General features: G+C 42.0%; 1 protein-coding gene across 1 annotated transcript in view; it reads right to left on the minus strand.

The window, feature by feature from the left end:
• LRP1 (LDL receptor related protein 1) overlaps nt 1-19,794 on the minus strand; it is a 2,772,300-nt gene that overhangs the window by 110,433 nt on the left and 2,642,073 nt on the right. The window contains exon 82 of the mRNA XM_044083629.1: nt 14,629-14,802. Coding sequence (XP_043939564.1) covers nt 14,629-14,802 — 174 coding nt within the window. The remainder of the gene's footprint in view (nt 1-14,628; nt 14,803-19,794) is intronic.

Consider the following 19,794-nt stretch of genomic DNA (forward strand, 5'->3'; position numbering starts at 1 on the left):
GGAGTAGAGCTGGAGTTTCTTAAGACGGTTTGCACAGGGCATCTGTTTGAGGCCAGTGATCCTCTTTGTGAGGTATTTCTGTGGTCTTTCCAGTTGCTGCAAATATCTTGTGAGGTACATCCCAAACGGGGCGCTGTACTCTATAATAGGTCTGATGAGGGCTGAGTAGAGGGGGACAATGACCTCTTTTTCTCTGGATGAGAAACATTTTGTGATGAGGTGTGCCACACAGAAGGACTTCCTGACTGCCGTGGCTATGTGGTTATCAAAAGAGAGACTACTGTCTACCTGTGTCCCTAAGTCTCATATCACACTTTCAGTGATGAGTGGACATCACAGGGTTTTTCCCAAAGGGGATGACTATGCACTTTTTGGCATTGAGCTTGAGGCCATGGCTTTGACACCAGGCATCTGTCTGAGCAAGGCCCTTTTGTAAAATGTCCACATCCTTAGGGGATTCAGTAATGGGTCCCAGTTTGCAGTTGTCAGTGAACTTTGTTAGCCACAAGTCCCCTGTGTTGGCTTGGACTTCCGAGAAGTAGATCCCGAACAGGAGGGGACCAAGGACTGAGCCCTGTGGTACTCCACTTGTCACTGGTCTGGAGATGGATTTGGAATTGGCTGCTTTCATGGTGTGGGTTTCTGTCGGTGAGCCAGTTGGCCACCCACCGGGTGATATAGGGGTTTATGCCCAGTTTCGTGAGTTTATCAATAATACCAGAGTGGGGGGTGGTGCTGAAGGCCTTGGCGAGATCTAGACAGGCTGTGTGAATTGCCTTACCCTCGTCTATGGGTTTGGTGACTGCTTCAAAGCAGTCAATCAGGTTTAGGAGACATGATCTGCCTTTCACAAACCCAAACTGGGTGGGGTCCAGAGTCTGCAGGTTACCTATGTCTTGTTTATAAGTTCCATAATGATACGTTCCATGGCCTTGCAGATCAGAGTCATCAGGCTGGTGGGTCGGTAGTCCTCGGGGTCCGTGGTGGATCCCCCTTTGTGGAAGGGGATCACCGTAGTTGTGCGCCATTCAGTAGGCACAAAACCTGTAGTGAGGCTAAGACTGAACATGGTACTTAGGTGGGGTGACAGTTCATTTTGTAGTTTCATGCAGAACACAGCCTGGGACATTGTCAGGTCCCATGGATGCTGTATTTTTGGCTTTGGCGAGTGCATTTTTTACCAATGTGGCCGTGATTACAGGAACTTGGCATTCATCCGATAAAGAGATGGGCCCTTTAGGGGTGAGAGGGGGGTGAAATTTGCACTGAACCTATCTACCAAGATGTTGGCAATATCAGCTGGTTCTGTAAGTTTAGTGCCATTGTTCTGTAGCTCTGAGCAGATCTAAGTGTTGCCATTTATTTTCTTGACATAGCTGTAGAATGCATTATGGTTGTCTTTAGAATCAGTAGTGATTTTGTTTTCGTAACTAGCTTTGGAGGATTTTATGAGGGATCTCAGTTTCTTACTGAGGCTGACAAGGGAGTTTTTTCCCATTCCCTACACTGTAGCGTGATCTTGGAGTTGGTATATTAAAGTAGGGAGAGTATGGGGGGGGGTGCAAGGGGCTCCCCCCCCTGCTTAAACCCTTTAATTTTTTTTTTAGTTGTGAATATTTTTTTTAAATTTTTGTAGAAATTCGACCGCTTAACTGCTCGATCTCTAAAGGTCGACCTTTACAGATTCGAACATTTAAGCGTTCGTGCATCTAATATAGACCCTTTATATATAGGTTCTTAGGTTAACTAGGATAATGGCCCTAGAGCCTTAACAAGCCTAGTCCACAGATGTGCCCTGGCATCATGCCACCCATTAGTTCCTAGTGCCTCTATCAAGTAGAGCCACTGGAGTGATCCCCGGGGTAAAGTTTCTATTACCTATCCACTCATCAAGATTTCTCTGGAAGAGGGACAGCAAGGTGCTTTTGTTGCTATAGAACAATATTTTTTATACATTTAATTTATTTTTATTAAATAGTTACTAGCCGTAATAAATTCATATATTTAACTAGATGATGTCACAAGGTTAAGCTTACATATTCTGAATGTGTGCATCCTATGAAATTCTATTGAAGAAGGCTTTCAGGGGAAACTGGTGTTATCTGTCAGACCATTAGATTTTAATATAGTTGATTCTACTAGACTAATGGGTGCATACTGTACTAGATGCTGAGAAAATAAGACATTTTGCTTGGTCTTCCCTGTGTAACTTTCTTTTTGGGGGAATCTTATGTGCAAGTGATTGTGTGAGGTGGGGCTATACATTTTGGAGATATTCCAAGCCTTACCTTCTCTGTAGAAGCTGTTTGGCTATCTGGTAGAAAGTGGTGTTTGAGAACCCATCTCTACAGTTACTGCTGAATGCATATTTGAATGTCTTAATTACAGAAGGAACTGCGGTAGGCTTATGAGCTGCAATCCCCAATAGAGAATTCAGAATTTTGCTGGGGAGCCCACACAGGAACAATGAAGTCCAAAATGTAATGGAAATCACATTACACAAAAAAGACTTATTGGTCTTGATGCAGACAATCTTTTTGACCTATATTTAAAATGCTGTTTTGTTAAATGCAATAGATCACAAATTGGATGGGGATGAGGTGCTTAAAAGAGGGAATTCACAACAGTATCATACCAAAGGGTGAAACAAAGCTGGCTGGAGCACTACAGGATGATGGATGGCTGAAATGCTACTTTACTGTTCTGAAAACAACTGAATGTACTACATTATTGATTATACTGTTTTTTACTTCCTTATTTTACTGTTGTTGAACATTCTAGCCTGGGTTGTGGCTAATAAGGATATACAGACCAGCTTTGCTACACCAGTTGCTAGAGCAACTTCTTTGGACTTCTGGTGTAGCCTGACTTCCAGAGCTTTGCACCCTTCTCCCTACTAGATGGGTGGACACCTTCCCAGTTGGATATCAACACATCAGTGATATGCAATAGGCACCCACCCGTGCCATCTTTATTTTTTTCTTACTCCAGTTTCCAATAGTAGTGTAGTCCAAGACCACACCAGAGCAAAAAAAAAAAGTCCATGTATGAAGTGGACCCCTGATCAGGTTGGAGAATCAGAAGGGGCTGATTAAGTTGTCCCTTCAGACACTAGGTCAACTTGGTGAAGAAGGACATCATGAAAGATAGTAAGAAGGGGAGGATAAGGACTGAACTGGTTGGACATTTACCCCACAGATCCAAGGTAATGGCCAGAAAGCTTACTGCAACAGTGAGTAAACCTGAACAACTACAAATGTGGTAAGTTCCTATCACAGCTGTACTAATGCTCGTCACATTGTCCACTCCTGCAGTGTAGTGATAAAGTACAGTTGTGTACACTTATCATAAATGTAGATGTTCGAGTGTATTCACTGTTGCAGTCCTAACCAATGGGTTATCCGGCTCCCGGTAGCCCTCGATCGGCCAGAATTCCAAAGGCAAGTAAATATGATGTCGACTGTCGGTTGTAAAGGAAGTCAGGATGTCCGATACAAAAGCAGGCAGCCAATGTCACTTCCTCAGTCTTCCTTGCCATAACAGTCAGAAGCCCCCAGAAAACAAGGCTAACCCAAAAGCAATTTAGGCAAATAATACCAAATTTAGCCTGTACCTTAGGAAAAGAGAACAGGAGAGGACCAAAAAGGGGGAAGGAGGGAGGGAAACCAGGACTGCAACTGTGAATACACTCGAACATCTACATTTATGTTAAGTGTACACAACTGTACTATGCTCATCGTATTTCACTGTTGCAGTCCTTACCAATGGGTTAATTACCAAAGCCCAGAGAAAAGGGAGGAGGAACCAATAGAATCAAGGACTGCAAATAATGCCCTGCAGAACAGCAGTGGCAAACCCTGTCCTGGCTCTAGAAAACAAAGGCAAATTATAATGCTTTGTGAAAGTGTGAACAGAAGACCATGTAGCAACCTCCAAAATGTCTTTAGTAGGGACACCCCTTAAAAAGGCTGCAGAAGTGGAAGCTGCTCTAGTTGAGTGGGTCCCTAACCCCTTGAGGAGGAACCTTGCCATGAAAAGAGTAACAAAAAGTGATACAATGTGCAATCCACTTAGAAATGTTTTGCTTAGAAATAGCCTTGCCCTGGGCTCCAGGGGCAAAACTGACCAATAACTGTGCTGATTTCCGAAGGTCTTTAGTCCTGTCCAGGTAAAACCTGAGCTGTCTGTGCACATCAAGAGAATGTAGGATCCTTTCACCTCTATTTTGAGGATTAGGAAAGAAGGTAGGAAGGTGTATGGACTGATTAAGAGTCAGGCTAAAAACCACCTTAGGCATAAAGGAGGGGTTGGTTCTTAGAGAGACCGTATCTGCATGGAAAATAAGAAAAGGCTCCACAGCCATCAAAGCTTGCAGCTCCGAAACCCTCCTTGCTGAAGTTATAGCTAAGAGGAAGGCAGTCTTCCAAGAGAGAAACTTTAAATCCGCAGTGGCAGCTGGCTCAAAAGGAGGAAGAGTGAGTTTCTCTAAAACAAAATTAAGATCCCAGGCTGGAGTAGGTGCCCTTCTGGGAGGTTTTAAGTTGCTAGCACTTCTGAGAAACATTTTCATCAGGGGATGAGAGAAAAATGGGTTGTTCAAAAGAACAATGAGCAGAAATGGCTGAAGCATGGATCCTGATAGAGGAAAAAGAAAGACCACCCTGAAGCAAATCAGCCAGGTATTCCAGGATCAGAGGAAGGGTAGGCTGAGAAGAAGATTCCCCTCTAGCCTGCATCCAATGAGAGAAACTTTCACATTTGCCAGCGTAGGACTTCCTAGTGCTAGGCCTCCTAGCCTCCCTCAGCACGTCAATCACCTGCTGGGAAAGGGAAGACGAAAAGGGAGGAGTCACACAGTGAGCCATGCTGCCAAATGTAGAGACTGAAGATGAGGATGTAGAATGTTTCCTCCTTCCTGAACCAAAAGATCTGGCATCAGAGGAAGATGCCAAGGAGGAAGTTGGGAGAGACTGCGAAGCAGTGGATACCAATGCTGTCTGGGCCAGTCCGGAGCTATGAGAATAGCCCTTGGTCGTTCGTCCCTGATCTTCAGTAATACTCTGGGAAGAAGAGGAAGAGGAGGGAAGGCATAAACTGACAGCAGCTTCCTGTTCAGCTACCACTCGTGAGGATCCAGGGATTGTCTGCTTAACTGGTCTGCCAAAACACTGAACCTTCCTGGAAGAAATTGAGCTAGGAGATGCAGGCCCAGGGATGCTGCTATGGAGCAAAGATTCATGCTCTGCTTGCACAGGGGGTAAGAATGAGTCCCTCCCTGCTTGTTGATGTACCACATGACTGTGGTCTTGTCTGTTCTGATGAGCAGGGTCCCTGGAGAAAGAAGATGCTTTAAAGCTAGTAAGGCCTGCTGAACTGCAATCAACTCCTTTAGATTTATATGCAGGTGCATCTGCTAGGCATTCCAACATCCCTGTATGCATCTGCCATCCAGGTGTGCTCCCCAGGCGTAGTCCGATGCATCTGTGGTAAGAACTTGAGTGGCAGGAGGTGGGCGAAATGGCATGCCATTGTTTTGTAGACAGGCTGCTGCCCACCACAGAAACTCTGTCTGCAGACATGGAAGCAGAGGAATCATAATATCCAGGTCCTGTATGTGTTGACACCAAATGTTCTTGAAGTACCATTGCAATTTCCTCATATGCAGTCTTGCATATGGAATCATGAGAATGCAAGAGGCCATGTATCCCACAGCTTGCAGGTATTAGGGAGCTGGGACAGGCTTGCCAAGTCCTTGAAGTAAACTGAAAGAGTTGTCTGCTTCCACTGGGTGAGATATATCATCTGAGCGGCTGTGTCCAGACTCGCTCCAAGGGATGTTATCTCCTTGGATGGCACCATTTTGATTTTTCTTCGTTGAGAGTGTAACCCAGGGAAGAGAGAAGAGTCTTTACAAATTTTAGATCCTTTAACAGCTGTTCCTGAGAATTTGCTTGAATCAGACAGTCGTCCAAGTACGGATAAATCAGAATTTTCTTCTGCCTGCAAAAAGCAACGACTGGAGCCAGGCACTTTGTGAAAACTCTGGGAGCAGTAGATAAGCCAAAGAGCAGCGCAGAGAATTGATAATGTTGCTTGCCCACCCTGAAATGAAGATATTGCCTGCAACTTTCCCTTATAGGGATGTGCAGGTAAGTGTCTTTGAGATCAGCAACTAATGCAGAGTGAGCATTTTGAACTTTAGAATTACCAAGAAAGAGTTCAGAATGGACAGATCTAGAATAGGACGCCAGGTGCCTTCTTTTTCTGGAACTAGGAAAAGTCTGGAATAGAAACCCTGGCCTACCTCATTCTATTGCTCCCAGAAGAAACAGATACAAAATTTGTTTTTCTACTTCTGCCCTTTGGTTTGGAGGAGCGTCCGGGAATCCTTTGGGAATTGGAAGGGTGTGGAAAGAAATCTTGTGGCCTAGGAATACAGTACTGAGTACCCATCTGTCGTCAGTGATAGTGGCCCAGATATTTGCAAAAAGGGCCAACCTTCCCCCTAAAGGACTCTCCAGGCAGGCAAGAACAGACGGAAGTTGGATAAAGTCATTGAGAGTGTTTTGATTGAGATGCAGGCTTAGAACTTTCCATCTTGGAAGTGTAATACTGTCAACGCTTAGACCTTTGAGGGGCAGCTGCCTGCCCACTAGAAGATTTGTAACCTCTAGTCCCTGAACGGTTCTGTCTGCCGGTATCAGGAAACATCCAACTCTTAGAAGGGTAATTCCTGCTAAAGGGAGGAGGTTGAACTTGCAGAAAATCCTTAACAGTTTGCACAGACTTGGCCTTATCCTCCATCTTCTTGAGCACTTCCTCTGCTTTGCTGCCAAAAAGACTGTCCTTATGCAAACGTACATCTAACAGCTTATCCTTGACAGGCTCTGGAAGGGGCTGTTCCCTGAGCCAAGCATGCCTCCTAATAACAGATCCAGTAGCTGTAGCCCTGCAGGAGGCTTCTAGAATGTCAAAACCACAATGTAAAGAAAGCTTATTGACAAGACTGGCAGAATTCAGCAAATCCTGCATATCCTTACTCTCGCCAAAAGAGGCACACTTGCTATTCTAGACTAAATAACCTCCAAGGTGTGCTGCTGGTACTTCAGCATATGAAAAAGACAATTAGTAGACCTAATAGCAAGCGTGGCAGAGGTATAAACTTTTTAACCCCACCTATCTAGGTTCCTACATACAGTGGCCTTAACTCCTTTAGGGCCTTGAGAAATAACCTCAGGATCAGCCAATGAATTCCTGAAAAGAAACAGATGAGAATAAGGGACCCTATAGTACCTATCAGGTTTCCTGGGAGCAGGAGGAACTGAATTTGGAGTTAAGGAATTTTCCAGGAAAACATCATCAACCACTTCCAACACTGGCAAAATAGCCAGAGGCTTATGCGGAGGTAAATCCAAAAATTCCCTAATCCTTTTCTTAGATTGGGGATAGTCCTGACTTTCCCATTTAAAATGCTCCCTGAGAATATTCAAAGTATCACCAAAAAAGAAATCCTCTGGGTGAGAAGCAGAAGGGATGGACTCCTCTGCATCTGAATCCTCAAAGGGAGAAAAAGCCTGAGACGCTTCCTCTTCATCAGCAGAAATGCTAGAAGAATCAGAGCCAGAAAAAGACAAAGCCTCAGGAGAAACACCCATGCTCCTTTTAGGCGGAGGAGGCTGTGAACCTCTAATAAGAGTCAAAAGTTCATTAGCCATTTTAACCATCTGGGACTGAGGGGAACGAGAAGAAACTGGAGCCTGCTTTTTCACAGGCTTACGACTGGAAGATTTACCTGCAAGTTTAAAGGACTCGGGAGGCCTGGCAACCGAAGTCCCAATAGAGGTCGTCGGTAAAAGCTTGCTGTCTGAATGAAGAACGGAGGCCTCGGACACCAGTGTCAGCTTGGCGGCTCCAGATCAAGCTGCAGAGGAGACATGTGAGAGTCAGAAGGCAAAATGGAGGCTGGAGGCTTGGGGGACTCTGAAATGGTCTCCACCGAGGCCTGTGGTTGAAAATCCACAGACTGCAGGGGCTGCCGCAAGACTGACGACCATCCTATCATCATCCGAGGACTTAACCTTCTGAAGCCTGTCGCTGTCCTTATCCTTACGTTTCTTGGGTATATCTGAAGCCTGAGGACCAGTGGACGCCATAACCAAAAACTTAGGCCAAACTCCAAAATGTTTAGCTAAAAGCTTAGCCCAACCATGAAGAGTATGCGGACTAAAGGAGGCACAGATATCACAATTAGGAACGTCGTGGTCAAGGCCTAAACAAATAATGCAATGGGAATGAAAATCTCTATGGGGAATCTGCTTTAGACAGGTAAGACAATTATTGACCTTTTCTGATATTCGTTAAGGCAAGAAAAGAGAATCCCCAACGGGGTACTTAGCTGTAGTAGACTTCAACCTTGTAGTCAGAAATGAAAAAGGTAAACTGCGGACCAGCACTTGCGCAAGAAATGCTTCTGCTTCGGGCTCTGCGGCAAGGAAGACTGAGGAAGTGATGTTGGCGGCCTCCTTTTGTATCAGACGCCCTGACATCCTTTACAACCGACGACAGCCGACGTCATATTTACTTACCTTTGGTATTCTGGCCGATCAAGGGCTACCGGGAGCTGGATAACCCATTGGTTAGGACTTCAACAGTGAAACACGATGAACATCCTCCAGAGAAATTTTTTGAAAGGATTACTGAGACCATGGATAAAGGGAACACAGTCAACACTTCTTATCTAGACCTTGCTAAGCCCTTTGACACCATCCCCTATACTTGAATTACTGACAAACTCGTTCAACTCAACATTAACCTACAGACTGTTAATTCAGTTAGGAATTGGCTGGCTGACAAACCCATACCCTTAAGGTCAAGGGTATCTGCAGTAGACAGAAAAATGTCACCAGTGATGTCCCACAAGGCTCTGCCCTGGGTCCTCTCCACTTCGGTTTATATTTCTGTGATGCAAAACAATCTACATCAAGGGATTATGGCTAACCATGGTTGATGCTAACTGTACACAAGGGATGGTTATAAAATCCAATACTAATGCTGTAAATTCTCCAGCAAGGGCTAGCCCAAACAAATGTTAGGTACATTTATCATGGGCTTGCTCTCAACACCAAGAAAGGTAGCATTGTTTCCTTTGGAAAATTCAGCATCACTAGTGCTTACCATAAAGATAACATTCCACTTAAATTTAACCCATTCATCAAGGACTTTGGTACACATGTTGGTAACAGACTCTGCTTCGACCACCACCATCTACTTCATAGTTAAAAAAATCCCTCTACCTTGCACACCTTATACGTTGTGGTATCTCCTCAAGGTCCAAAGTAGTTATAGTTAAACTTTATTCATCCCTTAGTACACTCATCAATGAATATAATATACCCTTTGGTGTGTACATCAAGCACTTCAACCATTGAGACATTTCAGTGTTCCCTCACTAAAAAGATCTTTATTCCGAGTATTCTTAGTAACTCTGACATACTAAAAGCTGACCCTCTAACTCAGTGTCAGATATACTCCTGAGGTGTGATCTGTGCTAAGCTTTCTGTGCTATTTATCTAAATAGAAGTGATGGTAAAGCAAACACCCTTTCTAGAGACCTAAAGTTATAACAATATCAGATGACATGGCAGATACTTAAAACCAATGTACTCCTTGTTTCTGGAACAGGCTTCCCTATGAAGCAGAATACTTCCCTAGCAACCTTTAAAACTTGTCTGGATAAGTGGATGGGTGATCACACATTTCAACATTTTCAAGAAAACTGAAAAAAAAAACGTAACTCATTAAATAGAATATTTTTTTTCATAATTAGGAACCGTGACTAATATATATATATATATACACACACACACACACGTATATATATATATATATATATATATATATATATAGAGAGAGAGAGATAAATATAGCTATATAGATATATACATTTAGCACAATTAACTGAAAACTGTTACTCATAATTTTTTATGGACAGCCATTTCACAGAGGATTACATGAGCAGTGTCCTCCTTCCCACAAAGAAGTTTATCCATTCCAAAGAGTGAAAAATACAAAATGATTGAGCTTACAAATTAATTGAAAGCACTATTGTAGACTGAAATTGTCCAATCCCACAATCATTGTTTCAAAGATCACAGTACATCTTCATTATTTTCCATATACTGATTTAATTCCTCTTTTCTATGTCAACATTCCATGGAAACACACAGTAATATAATTTTCCCTATAAATACATATATGTTGCCATAGACTGCCCATATAACTTTTATTGAGCTCTGTGAGCAGAGTTTATTAAGCCTTCTGTTTTACAAAATACAGGAAGTATTTTCAACAGCTAACCAGGATAACAACAGATATGAAATTGCATGCAAAAAAGAAAGAGACGTCCGTTGTATTAAAGCTAGACCCTAACTCTACTTATGTTGGTGAAAGAAAATTGGAAAATGCATTACAAATCGAATTACTCATAGAATTATGGATTAGAAAGTTAAAGAACATATGTAACACTATTAGAAATACATTGATTCAATGCAAGACTTTAAAAGGAATTCATTATTCTCCCAATTGACTCTGATTGATGAACATGACTACTAATAACCAGCACTGACACTGCCAAAGTTATAATGCACACTTAATGCATTGTTGTTGGAACTGTCCTCCAGTTCTTTATTGTTGGAAGTATACACATAAATGAATAACCACAAAAGTGCAAATAAATACCAAATTTTCCTCTACTGTTGTGCTGACTGACAGGTTACAAGGATTCCCTTATAATATATGATATGATGATTTAGCTTCAGTGGTAACAAAGCATTTCAAACGTGAGAAATGGAAGGCTTCTCCAACACCTGACTTGTCTATGGTTAAGTAGTGGACACTATACTATGCTTATATTTATTACCAGTGGAACTTGCAAATTAATGTTTACTTTTCTTACTATAATATACAGGTATGAGAGTTGTTATTCTTATTTTAGACACCATTTCTCTCTCTTTTCTTTCCTCTTTTTCTTTCACGTTCCTTTGCTGGTCATTTCAGAAATGTGCACGTGTGTGTTGTAAAGAAGTTTCAATGAAAATAAAAAAAGTATGTTCCGATGTGACTCGATATACATCATGTAACTGATTAGGCTCAGTACTGCATACCTAGATCAATACTTCCACTTCCACAATGTCTATGGCACTTGGTTCATAGGTGTATTCCAGGCCAACGACCACTAGGGCCTTTATAAGCCTAGCCATGCCACCCAAATGAGTCCTACAAGTTACATGATTTACTGACTGCCTCTGGCCATCAGAAAAGTGGGTGCCAGACCAGGGGAGAATTTTCAATTTTCCCGTCCAATACTCCAAGTTACACTTAAAAAAGGGTTAGGGAGGGACTTTGTTTCACATGTATGGGGAGCCTGTTCCAGAGAAAAGGAATTCTCTGAGATACCTATCTGTCTCTCCAACACATCCTATTTATGTTGCAAGCAAAATGTAGTACTTAGATCTAGAAGTTCTAACAGTGCTTGCTTTGAGGATGTGCAAAAGGTTCATCAGAGCAGGGTCCAGGGATACCTTGTATGCCAGGCATAGATCAACTCTCAGTAGTCTGTAGGAGACAGAGTACAGAGATAGGACATTGAGACAATCTGCAAAAACACATTGTGTTTATGCCTTGTATTCTTTTTGTAAGAAACGTTTGTGGGCATTCCAATTGCTGCATGTGCCTGGTCAGGTGCATACTGAAGAGGGCGTTAAACTCAATAACGGGTCTGATGAAGGCAGAGTATAGGGGTATAATGACTTCCCTGGACTTTGATGCCATATGTAGAAGGATTTCCTTACTAACTTTGACATATGTTGGTCGAAGGTCATATATGTTGGTCAAAGGCCAGGTTACTGTCTACATGTGTTCCTAGATCCCCGACTAGTGGGGGTCAAATCTTAGGCGTGTTTTATTGATGACATAGTGCCTGGGATGGCCAACTTCCCAAAATGTACTATAATGCATTTCTTTGTATCAAGGTTTTGTGTCCTGGGGGGATTCTATGATTGCTTCCAACTTGCAATCGTATGCAAACTTGGTCAGCCAGAAGCCCCTGACATTAGTTTTGACTTTTGAAGAGGTGGTCTCACAAATCTTAACTTCCTGGGTCCTATATGTGAGCCAATTAGCTATCTAGTGGATTATATATGGGTTTATGCCTAATTCTGGAAGTCTATTAAAAATGCCACAGTGGTGTATTGTATCAAACCCTTAGCCAAGTCAAGGTAGGCAGTACGCAATGTTTTACCCTCATCTATTGCCTTGGTGGCCTCCTCAAAGAAGTCCACCAGGTTCAGTAGGCATGACCTTCCTTTGACAAAACCAAACTGGGATGGATCCAGTGTCTGAAGGTCTCCAATCTTTGCTGATCACTTCCATAACTCCATGGCTTTGCATACAAGACTAGTTAGACTAATGGGTCTCTAGTTTCTGGGATCTGTTGATGGTCCACTCTTATAGCAGGATGACAGTTGCAGCTCTCCATTCTCATGGTACAAAGCCTGTTTGAAGACTGTAGTTAAATAGTAACTTCAGTGGCCCTGACAGGTCATGTTTTAGACTATTCTTGAGGCATCCTGGGATATTACTGGGGCTCACTGAGGCTGCATTCTTGACCTTAGCGACTGCAGCCAGGACATGTTCTGTATGTTTGAAAGCACTTCTTGGGAGGTGGCTGGGGATGAGTTGGGGTAAAGTTGGAACTGAAATTTGTCAGCCAACAGACTGACTACACTGCCTGGCTCAGGTTTAGCACAATGCTGTGTGCTGCTGCCTTTGAGGTTTCCATTATAGCTGAAGAAGGCCTTATGGTTGTCTTTTGCCTGGGAGTTTATACTGACCTTAAAATTGGACTTATTTAATTTAATAAGGCCTCTTAGCTGCTTGTTTATTTTGATGACAGAGTTTGTATCTTTATGGGAGTTACACTTCCTGATTTTAGCCATGATTTTTTTCCTTCTGTTGTATAACCTGTTTAATCTGGGATGTCACCAGGGTTGTTTGTTTTTGAAGTTAGCTTTGCGCTTAATTCTGGTCATTACAGCAGCCTCTATACAGCCATTCAGATGGTTGTGCAGAGTTTCTGTGAACAATTCTGCACAGGCTGCTGTGTGTTCTGGATTTGGGGGGAAGGGGCATTGAATTTTAACAAACTATCACTTAATAAAAGGTAGTTTGCCGTGAAATAGCTCTTAACTGTTACTGGGTTTACTAGGTTTAATGAGTTGAATTGCATTTTGAAGGAAACAGCTTTATGGTCACACCTTACCAGGGAGGATGTGATATTGGTGGTGGTGCTGCATTCTTCCATATTTGTGAATATGAGGTCCAGTATGTTGGAACTTCAAGAGGGTATATGCACTAAGTGGCTAAGGATGCTTGTACTTATGAAGTCCATGAATCTCTGAGGATTTGGGTCCGTGTAGGATTCCCAGTCTATAGATGGATAATAAAAGTCCCCATGAGTAAAGTGTTAGGTTGGATGGTGAGTGTCTCCAATATGCTTATGTATGTGCTATGATTTTCGTGGGGCACAGAGGGTGACCTATATCTTGCTAGGATGGGGTATGGGATTTTATCCAAGGTGGACTGCACAGGGAGAAACTCCAGCACATAATACTGTTGAACTACCCTAGAGGTATGCTTGTTATTAATGTAGATCGAGACACCTCCAGCTTTAGTCCCTTGTCTGTACAACTAATGGTCAAAGTCTGGAAGGCACTGAAATCTTTCAGCTAGGATACTCTCTACAGCTTTAAACCATGTTTCGGTAACTGCACAAATGTCTACATTCTCTAGGATGAGGAAGGCTTGGATGGAGTTTAGCTTTTTTATTTAGGCTTCTGAAGTTCACTTGAGTTGATTTTGCTATGTTGGTAAGTTTGTCAATTTGGCATTACCTAAAAAGTTTCTACTGGGAAGGATAAAATTTTAGCCAGTATTTGAAAGCCTAGTGGGGGACAGGTCCAGACCAGCCCTGGCAAAGCAACATGGCTTGCTAATCATGTCTCTTTCATACTCATAAACAACTCAATAGATAGTAACGTCCTACACATTTTTTTATGTTGTACAGCTCTGCAGCTGTGTATCTGGTTACCACAAAATACTTCAGATCTCCTACCTCAGCAAGTCCAGTAACATAGCACTTTGCAGCAAATCAGACATGAGTTGCAGAGTTTGTTACAGCACAAATATCTGCCATAAACAGAGGACTTATTCTCACATAACTGTGTAAATACAATGTATTCAATAAACACAGATATATGAAACAATACACATTATGTCTAATGTAATCTGTCATCTGTCCTTCTGAACACCTTTGCTGTACTGTTATTTAGCCATAAATCCATGTAAATGTTTTTATTTGTGATCACTGTGGACCATGAACTTCTACCCTTACTCCAGTGTGCTCTGCTGCCATACCACAGCAGCCAACAGAAAAAGGGCTGCGCTACGATTCTTTATGCCTGACTGACAAAATACATTTGTAATGATCAAAACCACAATACATCAACACAAATAAGAGAATATTAGTATTATGAAGAAGCTTTTGTAAACTCAGAAAACTGTATGGCTTACCCGTTGGGGATGCTGTGCAGGTCCCACCATTCTGGCAATAATCTCTGCACTGATCAGTCTCACATTTCTCTCCAATGTACAGGGGTTGGCATCTGCATTTGGGCTGTCTGCGAGCATTTAGAATACAACTGCCACCATTCAAGCACTGTAGGTTGCAGGTCCCTGGGGGAGAAGCTAAAACAAGAAAGAATAAATTACAGTCTAGGTCAGAGGACTACTGGAACATACTCTTCTGTACCGGTTCTAAACAGCCTGTTACAAACATCATTCTTTGGCTTCATAATTTTTTTCCAACATTCTTGTCAACTTTTACTAACTTCATGTTATATGCAGTATCCACACATGTGCAATTCAGGGATAACCAATACAGTTGTACAAGGTACACACCATAACAACAGAGCCTCAATTACGCCTTATAATGGCATGGCCTCACTTTTAAAGAGACCACGGATACATACAAAACTCATAAAAGATTTATAAATCCATGCAATGTCCTCCTTCCATCAACCAAAAGCCAACACACTGAGCCTTCTGTGACTCACACTGCATCTTAGAACAACCTGCAAATTCTGAGAAAGTACAGCTGTGTAAGTAAACTTACTATAACAGTAGATGTTCAAATGATCAATGCTGCAATTAGCCTAAGCTCTCTGGGTTATATCCTGCAAGGGGATATCATCCGGCCAGCTTTCATGTGCCCAAACCATTAGTCAGCTCGAGCTGAGTTGACTAAAAAGACAAGTTGACTAAAAAGACAAGACAGAGCTTTCATGCCAATACAGAATGGTAGAGTGAGGCCTTGAAAGAAAAATGTTAGGAACAACAAAAAATAAAAATGCATGCCATCGCAAAAACAACACACTAAGAAACCAGTGGGATGGAGGGAGGAAGTGGATACTGCAGTGGTGACCATTCAAACATCTACTGTTACGGAAAAATTACTTACAAAATTTTATTATATTCTTCATACTGATCACTGCTGCTGTAGCCTAAGCTACATTGGTAGATTATCATAGCTTAAAAATTTTAGGAAGTAGAAAGAAAAGAATCCAGGAGCTCCTTGAGAACGGTCCTAGCAAAACCTTATCTAGACAGGGAGTCAATCTTACAGTGCTTTGTGAAAGTATGTACAGAGGACCAAGTTGCTACTTCCGGTATCCAACACTTTCCAAAAAGCCACAGATTAAACCAAACCCTTGTTTAGAGGGTCTTGACTCTGCCCAGAATAGTTTTGCTACAATGAGTATAACAAAGGGTAACAGCCTCAGACAACCACTGAGAAACAGTCTGCTTTGACACAGACTGTCTCTTTTTCTTAGCTTCACGAGAAATGAATAATTGATCTGAAGATCTGAAAATGTTTGTTCTGTCAAGATAGTACCAGAGTTATTTGTGAACATCTAAGGTATGGAGTATCCTTTCTCCCTCATTTTCAGGTTCAGGAAAGAAAATGGAGGCAGTCTGGCTTAAATTAAACTTTGATCCTACTTCAGGGATAAAAGAGGGATTAGTTCTTAAAGAAACCCTGTCCCTGTGGAAAATGAGGCAGTACTGACTTACCATAGGAGTTTGCAACTCAGACAACCTTCTTGCAGAGAAACAATCAATAAAACCATTTTTCATGTTAAGAAACTGAAGTCATCCATGTCAGACTGTTCAAACGGAGCAAGAGTTAGCTAGTTAGCTTCTCTAACACAAAAGTAGGATCCCAAGGAGGGGCCCCTAGTTTTCTTGGAGGTCTCATGTAAAATCCCTTTCAAAAACATTTTAACATTAGAATGCATTGAAAGAGGAGGATCCACGGGCAGAAATGCAGACATGGCTGATAAATGAACCCTGATGGAGAAGAAAGAAAGGCTATAAGTTAGTAACTCATACAAATATTGTAAAACCAGAGAATGACTAGCCCTGAATAGGTGCTTGTTACATCATTGGCACCAACTAGAAAACCTTTTCCATTTGCTAATAAATGATTTTCTAGTGGCAGGCTTTCTGCCCCTCATTACAACCTGCTGCATGCCCTCAGTAAACAGGTACCTAAAGGGATAATGAAAAAGGAAAAGTCCTGTCTGCTGAGTGATAGAACAAACACAAAGTCCAATGTAAAAGAAAAAATGTTCCAAACACTAAAACCAAGGAGAAGCCAAAATCCAAGTAAAAATCCAAATGAAGTTCCACAGAAACCTTTATTGCATAGGTAAGCGCTTTCGTAACCTCTCCGGGTTGCTTCCTCAGACCAAAACAAACATGCTTAAAAACTATCCCCTTTTTATAACACACATCACACAAGACCCACCAATCCCCGTGAAGAATACAAGACTCCAACGCTTTCCAGATTAAAAGAGAGACACACTCTTTTAAATCAGATAAAAACATATATGTAGAGGAAGCAACCAAGAGAGGTTGCGAAAGCGCTTACCTATGCAATAAAGGTTTCTGTGGAACTTCATTTAGGTACCTAAAGGGAATTAATCCCTTATCATCCAGGCAGCCAACTGAAGTTGATTGGGGTTGAGGTGTATCTTGTGTGAGCAGATCCATTCTGTGAGGAAGCTTGTAGCAACTGCCCCTGGCCATTTCCAAAAGAAGTGAGTACCGCTGTTGCCTGCGCCAGAAGAGACACACAACAATGATCTTGGAGGACTTGTTCTGAATATTCATAAGCACCCTGGATATTAGTGGGAGGGTTGGAAAAACATACAGGAATATTTCAGTCCAAAGAAAGGAAAATGTATCAGTCTTCCAAGCCTTCTTGCATGGAGTCCTGGAGCATAATCTTGCCAGCTGATTGTTAAGAGAAGAGGCAAAGGAAACTCCCTACAAACAGATCAAATCTTGGAAACCCACCTGATCTCGACTGCACAATTTTGCTCTCACAGAATGCAAGAATGCTTACAAAGTGAGGCAGTGGTCTGAAGCTGTATCCCAAGCTAACATGGCTAGTCTACAAAGGGTATATGACCTGCTTCTCCCTTGCCTGCTGATATCGGGATCAAAGATGATTCAGAGAGTTGAGTATCTTGATCAGGACAGGCATCTCTCTTATTTTTAAGTAGTTGCACCTGTCCCTGATGTCCCATAAACCCTGCACTTTTAGCCCTGCTGAAACTGCTCCCCAAGCAAAGTCCGAAAAGTCTGTGATGACTGACTGCTTTGGAACAGGGAGGGAGAAGGGGAGACCAGGATTTGAGAATATTTGCTGTCTCCACCAAATGATCTCCATTCTGACGCACCCCAGCAATGGGATTGGTAAAGACAAGGGATGTTGGTGCTGGGACCAATGAGACTTCAGATACCACTGCACCTTTCTCATAAGGAGTCTTGCCAGGGTGGATGATGAGACTCAGATGCCATGACACTCAAAATCCTGAGGTATCCCCTTGCAGTGACCCTTGTCTGAGTGGAAAACCTCAGAAATAAATCTAGACATAGATCTATTTTTGTTTCTCCTGCAGAAATGCTCTTTAAAAGTGAGGCGTCTAGCTGATATCCCAGGAACACAATCCTGTGTGAAGGAGTCAAAAGAGACTTGTGAATGTTCTCTGTGAAAGAGATCTCTCTCCCTAAGAGAGGGAGAGATTCCTGACACTTAGAAGATGACTCTGCTAAGGTAAGCAAGTTGTCTAAATATGTGATACCTTGTAATGTGCAATGGGCTACAACTGGAGTGAGATACTCTTGGTGCAGTGGATGGTCCAAAGGGAAAGGCAGAGAGCTGGTAATATGATACAGACACAGAGAGTCATAAAAAGCCTGAAGTCTTGGTGAATAGGGATGTGATAAGCATCTTTTAAATCTAGAGTTACTAGGAAACTTGAATGAGGAAATAGAGGGAACAGGTTGTAAAGTGACAGAATTTTGAACTTGGGCACTATCACAAATAGGTTTAAGAAAGAATGATCCATAACTGGTCTTCAAGCACTTTCTTTCTTTGGCAGTAAAAACATACTTGAATAAAAACCTTTTCCCAGCTGGGAAGGAGGCACTGCTTCTATCACTCGTTGGGACAGCATGTGATGAAGGGTAGGTGAAAATAAGAGTCTGGTCTGGTGGATGAGGAATTACTTCCCATTCCCATCTGTAACCTTAATGAATGATCTTTAGCAGAGTCATAACTAGTTCAACTAGCACCCTGTGCCAGTCTCACAATGTTGCACCCCACCCCTTAAGAGCCAAAGGGGAAAAAAAAGACTTCTGCAAGAAATACTGCAGTGCATCCACTGTTCACTACCTACCTATCACCCCCACAACAGCTTTTCACTGAAGAGCAAAAAAGTTTGCTCCCTCCTGCCCAACAGCCAATCAAGTTCAGTTTCTGCACCCTCCCTCCAACTCCTTCCTCACATTTTTTGATGATAAAAAAAATATATTTTAAATTGTACCACAACACATGTTGTAATGTATCAAGCAGGTGCTACAGTTAAGACTCTGGTATTAACATTTAACAAGTTGTTACAGTTTAGACCACACAGGTTTGATCGCAAATGCAATGCTTTTAAAAGCCAGTATGCATTAAAGAGCAATCAAGATTGGCTGACCATACCCTCTAACATTTTGCATCTAGGGAAAATACCCCCCTCACCCTGCCTTAGCTATGCTTCTTATCTTCAGAACCCATTTGTATGAAGCTATCTGTAGCCAAAGGGAAAAGTAGAGATTCAGACTTTCTGGAAGGGAAAAGGAGATCCATGGTGGTGGTGGTGGGGGCTGACAAGGTCCCTTAAACAGTCATTCTGACTTGTACTGTCCATGTTTTTTTTTTTTTGGGGGGGGGGGGTCCTGAATTCATTTTGGAACGTCCTTGTCATTTCTTCTTAAACATCAGTTTGCCTGCATTTTGCTGAGACTGTATTTTTGTTTTTGCTAAAAATGAATGACAGGTTAGAGAATCCCTTAAAAATTTGGAAAAGGATAGCTGAAAAATCTTTTTTTTAATCATCTTTATTAAATTATCACATATGTCATAGGCAATATTACATTTATATAAATGAAAAACAAACAAAATGACACCACTTTAGTTGCAAATAGTGTACATAATAGACACCACTGAAACAACTGTAGTTGCAAGCATTATACATCACTTATAATGTATTCAAGTCAGTCAGTTAAGCATTATATGGCTCATTCAAATCATGCCGCTTAAACCTCGTTCCTTCTCTGCATATG

This window comes from Protopterus annectens, chromosome 9.part0 (assembly GCF_019279795.1).
Source record: "Protopterus annectens isolate FY-2018-M chromosome 9.part0, PAN1.0, whole genome shotgun sequence".
In the NCBI taxonomy this organism is placed as follows: Eukaryota; Metazoa; Chordata; order Ceratodontiformes; family Protopteridae; genus Protopterus; species Protopterus annectens.